This window comes from Eublepharis macularius, chromosome 9 (assembly GCF_028583425.1).
Source record: "Eublepharis macularius isolate TG4126 chromosome 9, MPM_Emac_v1.0, whole genome shotgun sequence".
NCBI classification, from domain to species: Eukaryota; Metazoa; Chordata; class Lepidosauria; order Squamata; family Eublepharidae; genus Eublepharis; species Eublepharis macularius.
The window spans coordinates 106,206,528-106,222,388 of NC_072798.1; the positions used below are offsets into that span (position 1 = coordinate 106,206,528).

Genomic DNA, 15,861 nt, shown 5'->3' on the forward strand with positions numbered 1-15,861 from the left:
GTGATATATGCCCTCATGTGCCAACAATGCCCATCTGCTCTGTATATAGGACAAACCAGCCAAACTCTGTGCAAAAGAATAAATGGACACAAATCTGACATCAAAAATGGCAATATCCAGAAACTAGTGGGAGAACACTTCAATCTACCAGGACATTTCATCAAGGACTTAAAGGTCACCATAGTTCAACAGAAACATTTCAAAAACAAAATCCAATGGGAAGCTGCTGAATTGGAATTCATATGTAAATTTGACTCAGTCAGACTTGGATTGAACAGAGACTCTGGAGGGTTATTTCATTACCAGAAGTAAGTGCCTTCAGGCATTTTATTCCAGTTCAGCAATGGAAGGAAGGGGTCACACCCACCCCGGATTGCGCACTCCACCTCTTTCATGACTTTTGCAACTGATTTACATTTACATGGCCCTCACTCCCTGCACCCTCCCCTCCTCCCCTCACCACCTATATATCTCTGGCCAGTTCCTTCATACTCTCCATGCATATGACGAAGAGAGCTGTGGTTCTCGAAAGTATATGCTACAATACAGTTGGTTAGTCTTAAAGGTGCTAGTGGACTCTTTACTATTTTGAAATACACTTGTTACTATTATTACATCTTCGTGCTCACTAAATATAATTGTTTACAAATATTTATTTATTTTATTTATTTTATTTATATCGTATTTGTATACTGCCCTCCCCACGAGCAGGCTCAGGGCGGATAACAACATTAAGAACATTTAAAACATTCCATATTAAAACATATTAAAACATTTAAAAGCATCATACAAAAATATAAAAATAGCAGCAGATGGCGGCAATACAATCAATAACAAATAATACAACAGTACAACTGAATATAGCAGCAGCATAAGAACAGTGGTGGGCAGCTCTCACAGGGAGGGGGGTAGATGTTGTATCCTCCAGCCAGCGGAGGCCCAGCCTCAGCCATAAGCCTGGCAGAACAACTCTGTATATAATAAATACATACATTTATTATTTTTATACATATAAACTCAACCAAGAAACAATTCCTCCACCATCTGGTCACAATGTATTTTAAACCAAAGTCTCTAGATCCCATGTCACTCAGCTCCAAAGGTAACAGTCATAACTGCTGGGAAAACCAAGACGTGCCATCCAAGCAAAGTTTACAGTTCTTGTGTAATAATTACTACAAATGAGGAAAAAAACAGTCATTTATCATGCCTGCTGAAGAGCAATTATCTTGCAACTTGCGAATAATATCATAGTCTTCTAATGGGATTCCTAGGTAAATAGTCCCGTTTCACCTCCTTCATCAGAGTAAATATCCTTAACACAAGAGAACTGTGACAGAGCTAAAGTAAAACATAGATGTAAGAAATGAACCTGCTGCACCAAAATAACTCTGGTCTAAAATTTTGAAAGGTTTACAAAAATTTAAAAACGTACCCCTTTTCCTTAGGCATTTGACCTTTCCACACCTCAGTCGACAAGCAAAACAAGAGTTTAAAGCTCACTCAGGATAAGGTATGGCTCTCAAAACTTAATCAGATAGTTAACCCCATGTATAGCCCACAGGAGCAAACTGGTTGCAGCTGAGTTCAAGCAAATATCAAGCACAATCTTGTACATGGTTGAACACACACTACTTACTCATACAAAACAAGACAAATCCAACTGTTAATTTAATCCATGTCCATCATAAGGTCGCAATTTGTGCATCCACATAGCTTCCTTTTGCAACAGTAATTTCTGTACATCAGTATAGGAGGATTTCTCAAGTTTATAAATAATAAAAAGCGTAGCTCATCAGCTGAATGATTATGCTCTAGAAGGTGAGCCACTAGATGTACCTCAAGGATCTTGCTCAAGAATACATGTCAAAATGGCTCTCATGCTACATAAAGCCTTTCACAAGGACAGATAACAACATACACGGCGCTTGGTATTGCAATTGGAAAAGTGTTCCAATCATATTGTACATATTCCTTGACGATGTATAAATTCTTTTTTTTTAATTTGCACTATTTGAGAAAATTCTTTATGCTCTGTCAATGAACAGGCTTTACAATTGCCACATTTAAAGTAACCCTTCACTGTGGATTCTTGGTTAGATCCCTAAGCAATATCAGAAAGTATAATCACGTCCCTCATACTCTTAGTTCATCTACAGCCTACACGTGGTCTCTCTCCACACCCTGGAATATCTGCTTCCAGATGCCAATGTCTAGATACAATATTCTTTAATGCACTAGCTATAGGCCTGTATTCAAATGCACATGAAATGTGGTACTCACCCTGTGTCCATTTCTCTTTAAGAAGTGAGTCTCTGCTGACCAAAAAAGCTCTATGCTTTGCTGATTCAGTCACTGCTAAGGGGGATCCACGTTCTATCAATTGATTACTAAGCTTATTGGAGTCTCTTACAAAATTGCTATGATCCGTGCAGTTTCTTTTTCACCTCAAAAACGGCCCAAAAGGTAAATTGTTTTTCAAATGATATGGATGAAATGACTGATAGTGAAGCCAGGAATTTCTATCTGCAGACTTAGTCTACAAGGTGGTTGTCCTAATCTACATAGACAGTTGTGACTAAAAATGAAATCGTTCTTGAATCACTCTGGCAGGTAAACCTAATCATAGTGTGGACTGTATCAATCCAAAGAAAAAAATCAGGTAAAGGGGGTATATTGTCTCATACAAGAAAGATATCTTCTATGTTCCTCTTATAAAATAAAATGGACTGAAAGAAAGGATTCTTGTTAGGATTGCAGATAAAAACGTTTTTCTAAGTTAGAAATAAACAGATTAGCTATTCAAGGTGCAGCTGAGCTGCCCATGTAAAATTGCTGGTCAAAATAGAAATACTTTTTTAAAATAACGATATCAAATAGCTCCATTAAAAAGAATGTTGGAGGAAACGATTCTGACCTTTCATTGGGAGTAGACTCTATGATACTATGGTCTCCCAGGGGGGCCCTCCATGTAGATCTTAGGTAAAATACTGAATCCTGGAATCCTAGAATAGCTGTTATACAAAAATTTGGCCGTCGTATCATCGATGAAACCCATAAGGGAAGCATCCTCAATCACAACTTTAATAATCATAATGGAAATATGATTTGTTGTGACTTGATAAATTGGTATGTACCAAGAACAGTCACTCAATTGCTGGGAGACCTCATAACAATAGTCTTCCCGATTTAAAATAACAAGGGCTTCCCCTTTGTCTGCCTCTTTAATAATAATGGTAGGGTCTTCAGTTAGTCCTTTTAAAGCATTAAATTCCTCCATAGAAAGATTGTTTGTAAGAAATACTAGTATTTCCTAAGTCTTCTATATACCTCAAAATGACCTTCTCAAAGGTTTGAATTGAATGATCTGTACCAGGGGGAATAAAAAAAGATTTTGGTCTCAATTTATTCATTGGTGTCATAGTGGAATCTCCAAAATGATGCCACAACTTTAAATGTCTTATTAGCCTGTTGCTGTTGCCTATTTTTTGTTTTGATCAGTGGGAGGAGGCAGGGCAGGGAAACGCACCATCATCCTCAGTAGATGACATCACTTCTGGTGCGACCCGGAAGCAATGGTGTCATGCCAGGGCTGAAACTTTAATAATCGGCTTCACCAGCAAGTACTTTCTACCCTGCTGCCTCGCACTTCCACCTCCCGCAGGTTTGCCCATAAGCATTGTACTTTGTACTTCTACTAAGAATCACAAAATAGTAAAAAGTCCAGTACACCTTTAAGACTAACCAACGTTATTGAGGCATATGGTTTCGAGAAGCACAGCTCTCTTCATCAGATTGAGATTTGGCAGGCTCTATGATATCCTGCTACAGAGCCAGTTTGGTGTAGTGGTTAAGAGTAGCAGGACTCTAATCTGGAGAACAGGGTTTGATTCCCCACTCCTCTGCTTAAAGCCAGCTGGGTGTCAGATATGCCTCCAGCATATCTGTTGTGTGTTTCTTGCTGCAGTGTGTAGTGTACCTCTGAGAACATGCAGAGGGAACCCTGTTTTGCTGCCTGGTTGCTAGCTGCTTATCCTGCAGGTGTTTTGTTTACCATTTCCTGGCTGGCCTGAGAACATGGCCTTGAAGTTCCAGCAGAGACTGCACCAAACTCCTAAGAGTCTGAGAAGAGCTCATCCTTTCCCTCCTCCCCTCTTCCCTGGCTCAGCACACCAAAATCCTAACGGACTTTCTTTCCCACTGGATGGCAGGGACTTTGACCGATAATTAACCTTGCTTTGCTACCTTGAGTCATTTCAGCCAATGTTCCTGTCATAGCATCCTGATACTGGTATTCTTCTTTAATAAAACCAACTTTAACTCATTCAGTCCCGTGATGCAGTGAAGTGTTTTGGGAAGTACCTGGCAAGATCTGACACTGGGTGACCTTGGATCAGTCACAGCTTCTAGAAGCTCTCTCAGTCCCACCCACCGCACAGGGTGTTTGTTGTGGGGATAATAATAGCATACTTTGTAAACCGCTCTGAGGGGGCGTTAAGTTGTCCTGAATGGCAGTATGTAAATCAAATGTTGTTGTTGTTAGTATTATTATTATTACTGCACACAACTGTTGTGTCATCAATCTGATCAGCAGCTGAGCCAAACTTGAACCAAAGAACTGCATGAAGCATTTCTGCCCTACAGCAAGAAATTTTAAAAACTCTTCCCTCCATATATTTTTGTATTTTCTTCTGTGACCATGTGGACTAACAACGTAATCTTTATGACACTGAAGATGTGAAGCTCAGTAAGTCTTTTTTTTATAACTGAGAAAATGTATATGCTACCTCTCCAGAGACCTGCTCAAAGCAGCTCACAAAGTAAAAACAATAAAATAAATTAAAACACTGTTTTAAACTCCCTGACATGCCAATGCACACTTTGTACCACAGAATGCATAAATATTTGATCCTATTTACTGCCTGAAGCATTTCCATTCAACAGCATTAAGGTGTTGCCTGCACTACACCTACCTCTACACAGCAAATGAAAAACGAAATGAAAGGTTTGCAGCGAAGACATTCCACGCATGCCAATAACGTTGCTGGTGCCAGCAAAGGCAATGGAATTTGGGTTTTTTGAAAAATCCACTCCAAAGAAAAGCACTTTCCACGTTTCAGCTACTCTTCAAGTCTGAAGCCTGTGCCAGCATCTGCACACATCTCTAATTATGTTCATAGGAAAGTGCATGCAAAAATTAAATCATTTCGCTTAACTAAAATAATAATCCTCCATATACTTCTAATCACTGTCAGGATCCTAATTAAATTTAATGCACTAGAGATATTCTTCATCCTGCTAAGTAGATTAAAGCATTGAGAACAAAGTGGATGGCTGGTGTATAAATAGGTAACAGCATCTCTACACCAACTGGTTCTCGAGGCCCAGTTTTAGGATTGCCAACCTCAGGAAGGGCAAACAAACAGGGCAAATCCCGGAGCAACAACTCAAAAGCAGAATGGAAAAGAACAACACCCGGGATTAAAGGAACAGTCATATAATCTATTTAAACTGCCAGTGCTCCCAAATTCATATACATTTACAACGTGCAATTCATACTACAAGATCATGTATTAAACACAAAATACAAAGTTCTAAGAACAAGGACCACATATTCCCCTCCCATACATTCCAAGGAAGCAGGATGCCAACTCCAATTCCAAGAACAGGTAAGTACTGTGCTTTTTAGAGAGTATAAGTCTCAAGTTCTTCTTTCTTGCTGATAGGTTTTCTTCAATATTCCACATGAGAGATCCTGAACAGTAGTAGTTGAAGGGCCCAAACTCACAGAAAATCTTCAGCAGCCTCCTAATTTGGTCAAGATTGCATTTCAGATGTCCGAGTTACAGACCCCCAAAGCGGCCGCCCCCAGGAAACTTCCAGTAGATACTAGGAGCCACAAATGCCAATTGACTTGCATTGGCTAGCAGCACCAATGAGGCAAAATCAAACACAAAAGGGTTGGAGAAGAGCCCCCTCACTCACCACACAGACACCTTTCAAGCCATTGCCTAGGGAATTAATTCTTGCTCCTTGCTTGCATAAAGAAGAACGGGAGCTCTCTGGTTGGCAGGCAGAGCTGCCTATCAAGGTTTTGAGGGCTAAGATTGGCTGCAGAATATCCACCCCTCCATTGCAGAATGGGAGCTCTCTGGTTGGCAGGCAGAGCTGCCTATCAAGGTTTTAAGGACTGCAAAAGGTCTGTGGACATCCTCTCCATTGCCTATGGAATTCATAGATCAGTGCCAGGATGTCTGGACTCACGGACCACGGACCAATGGACCGGCCCAAACAGACCAAAATTAGTGAAAATGTGAATCCCATAAACCATGTGTTCGCGAACCATGAACTGGGCCAGACTGTGTCAAATTTAAGTCCATTTTCTGGACCATGCCCACCTCTAATCCAATGTGATGAGGTGGTTACAGTGTCAGGCTGGGATCTTGGAGACTCATTTTTGATGGAAGCTGGCTGGGTGCCCTTGAGCCGGTCATATATATACTCTCTCAGCCTAACTTGCTTCACAGGGTTGTTGTGAGGATGAAATAGAGAAAAGGAGAGCCATGTAAGACATTTGGGGTCCCTATTGGGGTGAAAGGTGGGGTACAAATCTAATTGACAACATATTAGAAGTCTGCCATGCATTAACATACATTTATTTATATCCCACTTTCCCCCCTAACTGGGATTCAAAATGGCTTAGAACATCAGTGCCCCCTTCTCCATTTTTTCACTACAACAAGCCTGCGAGGTAGCTTCGACTGAGAGTTTGTGATGGACCCAAGGCCACCCAGCAAGCTTCCATGGTAGAAGAGGGGATTGGAACCCTGGACTCGGAGGATCCAACATTCTATCCAGTGCACCATGCTGGCTCTCTGTGTGGTCAGCATCTATAGGGACTCGGGGGTTCAAACAGCTGAGGCAATGGAGAAACTGATTCCCTAAATTATAGCTTTTGGAAGTGTATTACATCAGCAGAGACTTGGGTTGCCAGACTCCAGGTAGGGTTTAAAGTTCTCCTGGCATTACAACTCATCTCCCAAACACAGAGATAATTTCCCCTGGAGAAAATGCCTCCTTCAGAGGTTGGATTGCTTGGCCTCTCATGCTTACTGAGTTCCCTCTGCTCCCCAAACTCTGTCCTTCTCAGGCTCCACCCACACATCTCCAGGAACTTCCCAAACTGGACTTAGCAACCCTGGGAGCTACTCATGCGCACCTCTAAGAACTGCCACTGTCCTATGACTAAGAACTTACAAGCAGGGCTTTTTTTTCTGGGGAAAGAGGTGGTGGAACTCAGTGGGTTGCCCTCGGAGAAAATGGTCACATGGCTGGTGGCCCCGTCCCCTGATCTCCAGACAGAAGGGAGTTGAGATTGCCCTCTGGAGGGCGATCTGAACTCCCCTCTGTCTGGAGATCAGGGGGCGGGGCCACCAGCCATGTGACCATTTTCAAGAGGTTCCGGAACTCTGTTCCCCCGCGTTCCAGCTGAAAAAAAGCCCTGCTTACATACAAGCATTGTGTTTAGAAACAAACAGACCCGTGGCACCTAAAAATGTAAAATATTGAATGTGGCACAAAATTTCATGGATTAGAACTTGCTTTGTCAGACACAGGAAGTGGTCTCCTAAATTTGCATGTATGTACCCTTGTGGGGACACAGAAGGAGAAACGTTTCTGAAGAGTGAACCCAGCTCTGTTATATACGGGGTCTGTCATAGTTCTGCACAACAGCTTTCCCCTGTGACCCTCACGAGAGGGGAACAGAGCAGTCTGACATCCAGGTCCATCTTTAAGAAATCTAGATTTTGCGTAATTTTAAAGAGATGATTATAAAGCACTGGTTGGCTGTGAGTTTAGTTCTGTATGTTTGGCTGGGTTTTATATTACAGAGGGAAAATATTTGCTTGCTTGCTGATCCAGTGAAATAAACTGTTTCCTTGTGACAAAAAAGCTGATACAGTGTTTGGCCTTGACAGAAACTGTGCTGACCGTACATCTGGAAACTCTCCTTATATTGGTTGTTGTGGATTTTCTTACAGGATGACTCAGCCCAACCCCACCTTCCTGAGTAGATATAAAGTACCCCTGCCAACTTCTTTTCCACACTGTGACACTGAGAGATCTCTGTCTTTTGGTGCTACACCTCTGAAGATGCCAGCCACAGCTGCTGGCGAAACGTCAGGAACTACAATGCCAAGACCACGGCAAAACAGCCCGGAAAATCCACAACAACCATCGTTCTTCGGCCGTGAAAGCCTTCGACAACACATCTCTTTATATTGCTTCACTGCACACACCGCTAACGCCATGTCTCCAGTTTTCAGACTCTCCATCCAAGTCTCATAAAATGTGAAACCAGAACACTGAACGTGCAGGTCCAAAGGGGGAAAGTGCATTTGAAATGGAACCAAGCTGGATCAGCACATGTCTCTTAAAGCACTCTTCAGCCCCACTGTTGGGGCACATGTGGGAGAAATACAAAGAGATTTAAAAATTTTAAGTTAATTTGTATTCCGCTTTTTGGCTTCATCTGTTTCTTCCCTGCAGCTCACAACAACATCAACACTATTTAAAATGTTTAAAATGACAAGAGGGCACAGTAGGGAGAGGGGACTAGGGTGTCATCATCACCCACTGTTAAGGCCTTCTGGAACAAATAAGTTTTCCTCTGGAAAGCCTGAAGAGGCAGTGCCAGCATCACTTTCTGGGACAGGAGGGGCAACGATCTCTGCAGCAGCAGGAGCTGAAAATGACCTCCCACTAACTTGAGCTCCACCAAGGTGGGCTCCCACTCCCATTCGTTATTTTAGGTCATTCTAAATGTAAAAGCCACAGCTTTTGTAAAAAACAGGCAGATTCTTTGGAATGCACACATGAAACTAGGTCCTCTGGCTCCAAATAAATCTACATCCTCGCAGCCTCCTTCCACTCATCCCGCTAGATGACTTTCGATCCAGCTGGCTGAAGGCGACCCAAGTGACAATTGCACAACTCGGATTCTCCTCTTCAGTTCTCCTTCAGATGGGTGGAGACTTAGCCAGACAAGCTTTGAGGCAGAGAGACGAAGACGCTGATCGGCAATCTGATAGTTCTAGATCTCCCACCTATATTGTAGCACCTCACAAACGCTACCTTTCTACCCCGGCTCCTTACTTATACAGGCTGGAAAATAACAACCAAAGAAGAGCTTTCACTCTGGCTAGATTTTCCGCTCTGCCATCTGCAATCAATGAGGGCAGATACCGTAAGATCCCTTGGGCAGAGAGACTATGCCCATGCAATAGTGGTGAGACAGAGATGACAGCCCGTATGTTTTTTTGCTGCCCTTTCTACAATGTGATCCGTGCGGCGCATATCCTTCCACTACTGGAGCGTTCTACAGACACTTCTGATTTGATCAACATAAACAGGCTTCTGTCTGACAAAAGTACGGAGCTGTGGCAGCTGGTCCCTCCAGAGAGCCACCATGATGGAAAGCCCAGGCTGGGCTCAGGCACAGAGCAGGTGGCAATGCCTGCCCAATGCCTTCACCCAGCTGGGATCAGAAGCAGAGCAGGTGGCAATGCCCTCTTTCCCCCTTCACCCAGTTGGGATCAGAAGCGGAGAAGGTGGCAATACATGTCCACCACCTTCACCCAGCGGGGATCAGACATGGAGCAGGGGGTAATGCCTGCCCCCTGCCTTCCCCCAGCCAGGATCAGGCACAGAGCAGGAGGCAATACCCACTTCCCCCTTCACCCAGCTGGGATCAGGAGCAGAGCAGGTGAAAATGCCCACTGCCCCCTCAACCTACCGGAATCAAGTGCAGAGAAGGCAGCAATGCCCGCCTCCCTTCACCCAGCCAGGATCAGATGTGGAGCAGGCAGCGATTCCCACCCCCTTTCACCCGAAGAGAATCTGCTACAGAGCAGGAGGAAATGCCTACCCCCCATCACCCAGCCAGGTTCAGGAGCGGGGCAGGTAGCAATGCCCCCCCACACCTTCACCTGGCCAGGATCAGGTCCAGAGCAGGAGGCAATGCCCGCCCTCCCATTACACAGCCGGGAACAGGCACGAAGCAGGTGGCAATGCCCACCCCCTTCACCTGGCTGGGATCAGGTATGGAGCAGATGACAATGCCCACCCCTGCCCTCACCCAGCCAGGATCAGGCATGGAGCAGGAGGCAATGCCTGCCCCCCCCCCTTCACCGGGCTGGGATCAGTAGCAGAACAGGTGGCAATGCCCTCCCCCCACCTTCACCCGGCTGAGATCAGGCACAGAGCAGGAGGCAATGCCCGCCCTCCCATTACACAGCCAGGAACAGGCACGAAGCAGGTGGCAATGCCCACCCCCTTCACCTGGCTGGGATCAGGTATGGAGCAGATGACAATGCCCACCCCTGCCCTCACCCAGCCAGGATCAGGCATGGAGCAGGAGGCAATGCCTGCCCCCCCCTTCACCGGGCTGGGATCAGTAGCAGAACAGGTGGCAATGCCCTCCCCCCACCTTCACCCGGCCGAGATCAGGCACAGAGCAGGAGGCAATGCCAGCCCACCCTCCCCTTTCTAGAGCCTGTTGTATTTTTTCACACAATGGGCTTTGTTACTAGCTACATTACATTGCTCTGCAGTGCCATTTACTCTTCTGGTGCAAATAATAGTTATGATGGTTGTTGTGGGTTTTCCGGGCTGTATTGCCGTGGTCTTGGCATTGTAGTTCCTGACGTTTCGCCAGCAGCTGTGGCTGGCATCTTCAGAGGTGTAGCACCAAAAGACAGAGATCTCTGAGAGATCTCTGTCTTTTGGTGCTACACCTCTGAAGATGCCAGCCACAGCTGCTGGCGAAACGTCAGGAACTACAATGCCAAGACCACAGCAATACAGCCCGGAAAACCCACAACAACCATCGTTCTCCGGCCGTGAAAGCCTTCGACAATACAATAGTTATGATAGTAATAATAAAGCATCTCTACTCACGCCTGCTGATCGAGTTGACCTTCTTCCTTCCCCTTTACAATTTTCTCTTGCCAGTTTCATGCCTTGACTAAGTCCTGTACATGGAACATCTACATATAAAAACAAAAATGAAATTTTATGGACTATTTTAAAAAGAAAAATGGAAATATACTGTGAAAAATTCCTTCTGTTATAACAAAGTTACAAATCTGGTACTCTCCCGCAAGCTGGTGATAGTAAACAGAAATAAATTGGTGGATCCTGAAGAGGCACTTACTTGTTTTTACCCATAAACGTGCCAGTACAGTAGATTATTGCCTGGTACCTGAAGAGGTGTTAAATAGGATCTGCGTTTTTAAAATGGGTGACCATCTTCCCCTTATGTTAACTTTAACCATAGATAAAAAACAGTTAAGTTACCATCTCCAACTGTGCATGTAGAGCAGATCAATCAGGGAATAAAAATAAGGAAATGGACACCACTGATACCACCAGAAATTGGTTCAATAATCCGTCCGCAAGAATGTCGCCTCTTGTACAATAAATGTGCCTCAGCAGTCGATGTGACCTCTTATTATGATTCTTTGAGTCAGATAATAGATCTTTGTAAATCTGTATACCAGCTACCTTGCTTTAATCAATCAAAGCAAAGGAAGAATGATTGGTATGATTAGGAATGTCAGATCCTCCTAAGAAAAGTGAGAGCTTATCACAAGTAGTTTAGACTGTAGAGATCCGAATATACCTTAACCCCACTTAAGATGGCTAAGGAGAGGTGGAAACAACTAGTAATCTTTCAAAAAGGGGGAACTTTGTTGAAAAAATTGAGAGCTTTGATATCTGCTACTCGTGATGGAAACAACAGGCAGTACTAAGAATATTTCATTTATTCACTTTTGCATCTCCTCAGACGTATGGTTTACTTTCTTTGGTCATCTATATGAAGGGGATACAACCAGCAATAGAGAAGAGGAAAATTTGATTGAGATCGGGGAACTGGAATCCAGGCCACCAGTGTCAGCTGAGACCATTGAACACCTAATAAAGAACAGGAAATCGGGAAAGGCACCAGAACTGGATGGAGTACTGATAGATCTATTACAATCAAACCCAAAATGGTGGGCAGAAGTTTTGACACCCCCCTTCTTTATGATAAATGATTCGGGGTGTATTCCACCCATCTGGAAGAAAGCTCTGGTGACACTGATTTTTAAGAATAAAGGGAAAAGCCAGGACCGTCAAAACTATCGCCCAATTACCCTCCTCTCAGTAACTGGGAAACTATATGAAGCTTATTTAAGCTTAAGATTGAAAGAATGGATGGAGGAGTCAGAAATTTTGAGTGAAGAACAAGGTGGGTTCCACCAAGGATGCTATCATCATCATCATCATCATCATCATCATCATCATCATTATATTTTTAGTCCACCCTCCCTGCCAGGCAGGCTCTGCAGTCGATCACTGCCTGGTTTTGGCCCATTTGATTGAATAGTATACCACTATAGTAAATAATCATTTATATGTAGCCTTCATGGATTTACACTCTGCATTCGATAGCATATCTAGAACTAGACTAAGGCAGAAGCAAAAGGAAACTATGATCAGCAGGCGCTTGCTGTGACTGTTGACTAGATTGTATCGCGACACAGAAGTGAAAATCAGATGTAGCCCTGAAGGCCACACTACAGATCCCATCACAACCTCCAAAGGTGTCCAACAAGGTTCTCTTTTATCCCCCTATTTATTCAATCTTTACATCAATGATATTGTTAAAGCAGTTTCAGGACCTATTCACCATGCACCCACCCTCAATAATCAAGATCTTTCAATCCTAATTTATGCTGACGACACTGTGCTACTATCTTGCATATTGATAGGATTGAAACGCACGCTGGCTAGCTTTAGCTCTTTCTGGGCTGATGAAGGTTTAACTATAAATGCTGAGAAAGCCAAAGTAGTTGTCTTTGCAAGAGGATGCTGCACAAAGAAAAAGGACTGGAGGATGGCAGATATCAACATTGAGCAAGTAATAACATTTAGATATTTAGGAATTACATTCTTCTAAGAGCTATCTTGGAAAAATCAGTTCCAATCCATCTCCTACAAGATAATACCATATTTAAATGCCTTGACACTTTTTTTCACACAGAAGGAGAGAAATATTACCCAGCAGCTATAAAGACATTTTGGGGTCAAATTAATCAAATTATACTTTATGGTGCCAGAGTATGGGTCAAAGGTATATCTGAGACTATTGGTTCCTTTTTATTAAAAATTCTGAGAAAAATAACCAGGTTACCAAAGTGTGTATCCAGTATAGCTATCCGCCAAGAATTTGCAATCTCTTCATTAGAATCACTAGCTTGGCTGGATGCGTTTAGACTTAGAATCAAAATCCTTTTAAATTACCGATCTAAACTCCTTTTTAGATTAAAAGAAGATCCCTTCCAGAGTAAATGGAAGAGACTGGTTGATTAGAGCCTGGAACAATTAGGCTTAACTCCAATTTTACTACTTTCTGTAGGAAGTGAGAAAACCGCATTCCAAAGGGTCAAAAAGCAGTTATTGCTGCTAGATTTCAGAAGCACAAATCAGCGAGCAAGAAGGGTCTGTTCTCTTGCCTATAATGGACTCGAACCTCCAGATACTTTACCAGCATATTTAAAGTCCATGACAATACCTCGATACCAAGATATTTTCTTGGCTGCTAGATTGAACGCTGTATTAACTCCAGAAATGAAAGGTTGCTTTTCAAGGATTCCCTTTTCAGAACGTAGGTGTTTCTGCAATACAGGGAAGATAAGCACCTTGGCTCATCTAGTTATTCAATGCCCAAATTTCAGTGAGGGAGAGACAAAGATGGATTACTTCGATACTTGAGAAGAATGAACTCACAAATATTAATCAGAGCCTTTCCTTTCTTTTACAAGATAAGGACCCATATACTGCCAGGTCCTACCTTTTAGTAATCCAGACTAATATTAGAAAACGTTTGTGATTGGAGTGAGATTCTTTTATGATTATGATTATGATTATGATTATGATTATTGGTAATAGTAGTAGTAGTGTTTTGTTTTTTGTTTGTTAATGCAGGATCAGGCACAAGGCTATGGCCAAAAGAGCTGTACTGGGAAAGGAAAGGAAGAAAGTTTTTTTTAATATTGTTAAAAAACTGATCACATAGGACCTAATGGTGTTAACTAATTAATGCATATGCCAGGACTCCTCAGGTACCTCTGATGCCATGGTATAGTCCAGATCTTTTGCAATGAAAAAAAGTATTCTCTGCTTTCCTTTCAGATCACACTAATCTATCACTTTTAATAGACATACCTCTAGCAGAGATATTTTTATAGTTTTTAATAAGTTAACATGTTTGTTAAAGTCCACTCTTCAGCATAGCTGGTTTTCCCCCTCAGCATGAAAACATTCCACTTGGCAGTAGACAGCCTAGGAGTTATTTCATGCATTCTGAACCTCATAAGAGTTCGATGTGGGGGAAAGGTGTGTGTGTTATAATTGTAGCTCCCGTTTCACTGAGAAACTGCAAAGGAACGTTGCATTTGGAAGGGATGTAGCTCAATGCTTCAACTGGCGGCATCTCCAGCTAAAATGGGAAAGCTCTTTCTCAGAGAACGTGGAGAGTTTCTGCCAATCACAGCGGGCTGCATAGCTAGATGGAGACCCTGACTCAGTAACCTGTTTTCGACACTGTTACAGTTATGCCAATAAAGGTTCTGTCTTGTGTATCTTGTCGTGTCTTGTGTGTGACTCAGTATAAGGCACCTTCCTATGGTCAAATGAGGAGACAGTAAGAGCATCAAAGATCTTGTTCGTTCAAGCAGTAGGTTTTGTTTTTTGTAAAGTCTGGTGAACAATGTTATCAGATGGTTCAAGACATTTGGAAGCTTTTCTTTGCATTGTACCATTTGATTTTCAGTGATTACCAGTGATTTTCTGCCAGTTTTTGTTTTATTGTATAAGAATATAAGAACTGCTTTGCTGAATCACACTATTCCTGTCTATGTGCTCCATCACCAGGTATTCAAAGGGATTGTGCCTTTGAATAAAAGGATTTCATCTTGCTCAGCACCCATTAGATCACGAATTCGTTCACTCTTTTTCAAAATAACTAAGTGGCCACCACTATTTCCTATGGTAGTAAATTTCCTGTCTAGAATGCGTTAAGTGAAGGAGTGCTTTATTTTGTCTACCCTGAGCCTCCTGCCAATCAGTTAACCTACAGTAGGTAACCCCATTTAATAGTTTGATTACGGTAAGGATGCAAAGACTACATTGGATGCTACTAGGGCATCCCTACCAAGATCTTTCTTTTTTCCCCCTTAGGACAAATGATTCACCCCTCCCAAATATCATTCTTTGGAAAATCCCCTTTTGGGGGGGGGTTCATTTGACATTTTATTCTGCTATTTTTAAATTGTGATGCTTTTCATTGTATTTTGTAAGTTCCATTGAGCCACGACAAAAGGCAGGCTATAAATACGTTAATAAATAAACATTTAATAAAGTTTGAAAAAAACAAAAAAGCCTACATGTGCAATATCATCAAAGATGCTACTGTGTCAATAACCTCCAAGCAACCTGTCCAACATGAGAGTGACTGGCTGAAAGTTACCCAGCAACCTTCCATGGCAGAGTGGAGATTTGAATCTGGGTCTCCCAGATCCTAGTCCGACAATCTAACCACTATACCACCCTTTCTCTTTAAAATGAACAGCAATTATCTTACATTACTGTAGAGAAACATAACAACAACATTTGATTTATATACCGCCCTTCAGGACAACTTAACACCCACTAAGAGCGGGTTACAATGTATGTCATTATTATTCCCACAACAACAAACACCCTGTGAGGTGGGTGGGGCTGAGAGAGCTCTGAGAGAGCTGTGACTGGCCCAAG

At 42.7% G+C, this 15,861-nt stretch overlaps 1 protein-coding gene across 1 annotated transcript in view; it reads right to left on the minus strand.

The window, feature by feature from the left end:
* LMNTD1 (lamin tail domain containing 1) overlaps window positions 1-15,861 on the minus strand; it is a 210,436-nt gene that overhangs the window by 40,958 nt on the left and 153,617 nt on the right. The window contains exon 10 of the mRNA XM_054988437.1: window positions 10,960-11,048. Within this exon, the coding sequence (XP_054844412.1) occupies window positions 10,960-11,048 (89 nt within the window). The remainder of the gene's footprint in view (window positions 1-10,959; window positions 11,049-15,861) is intronic.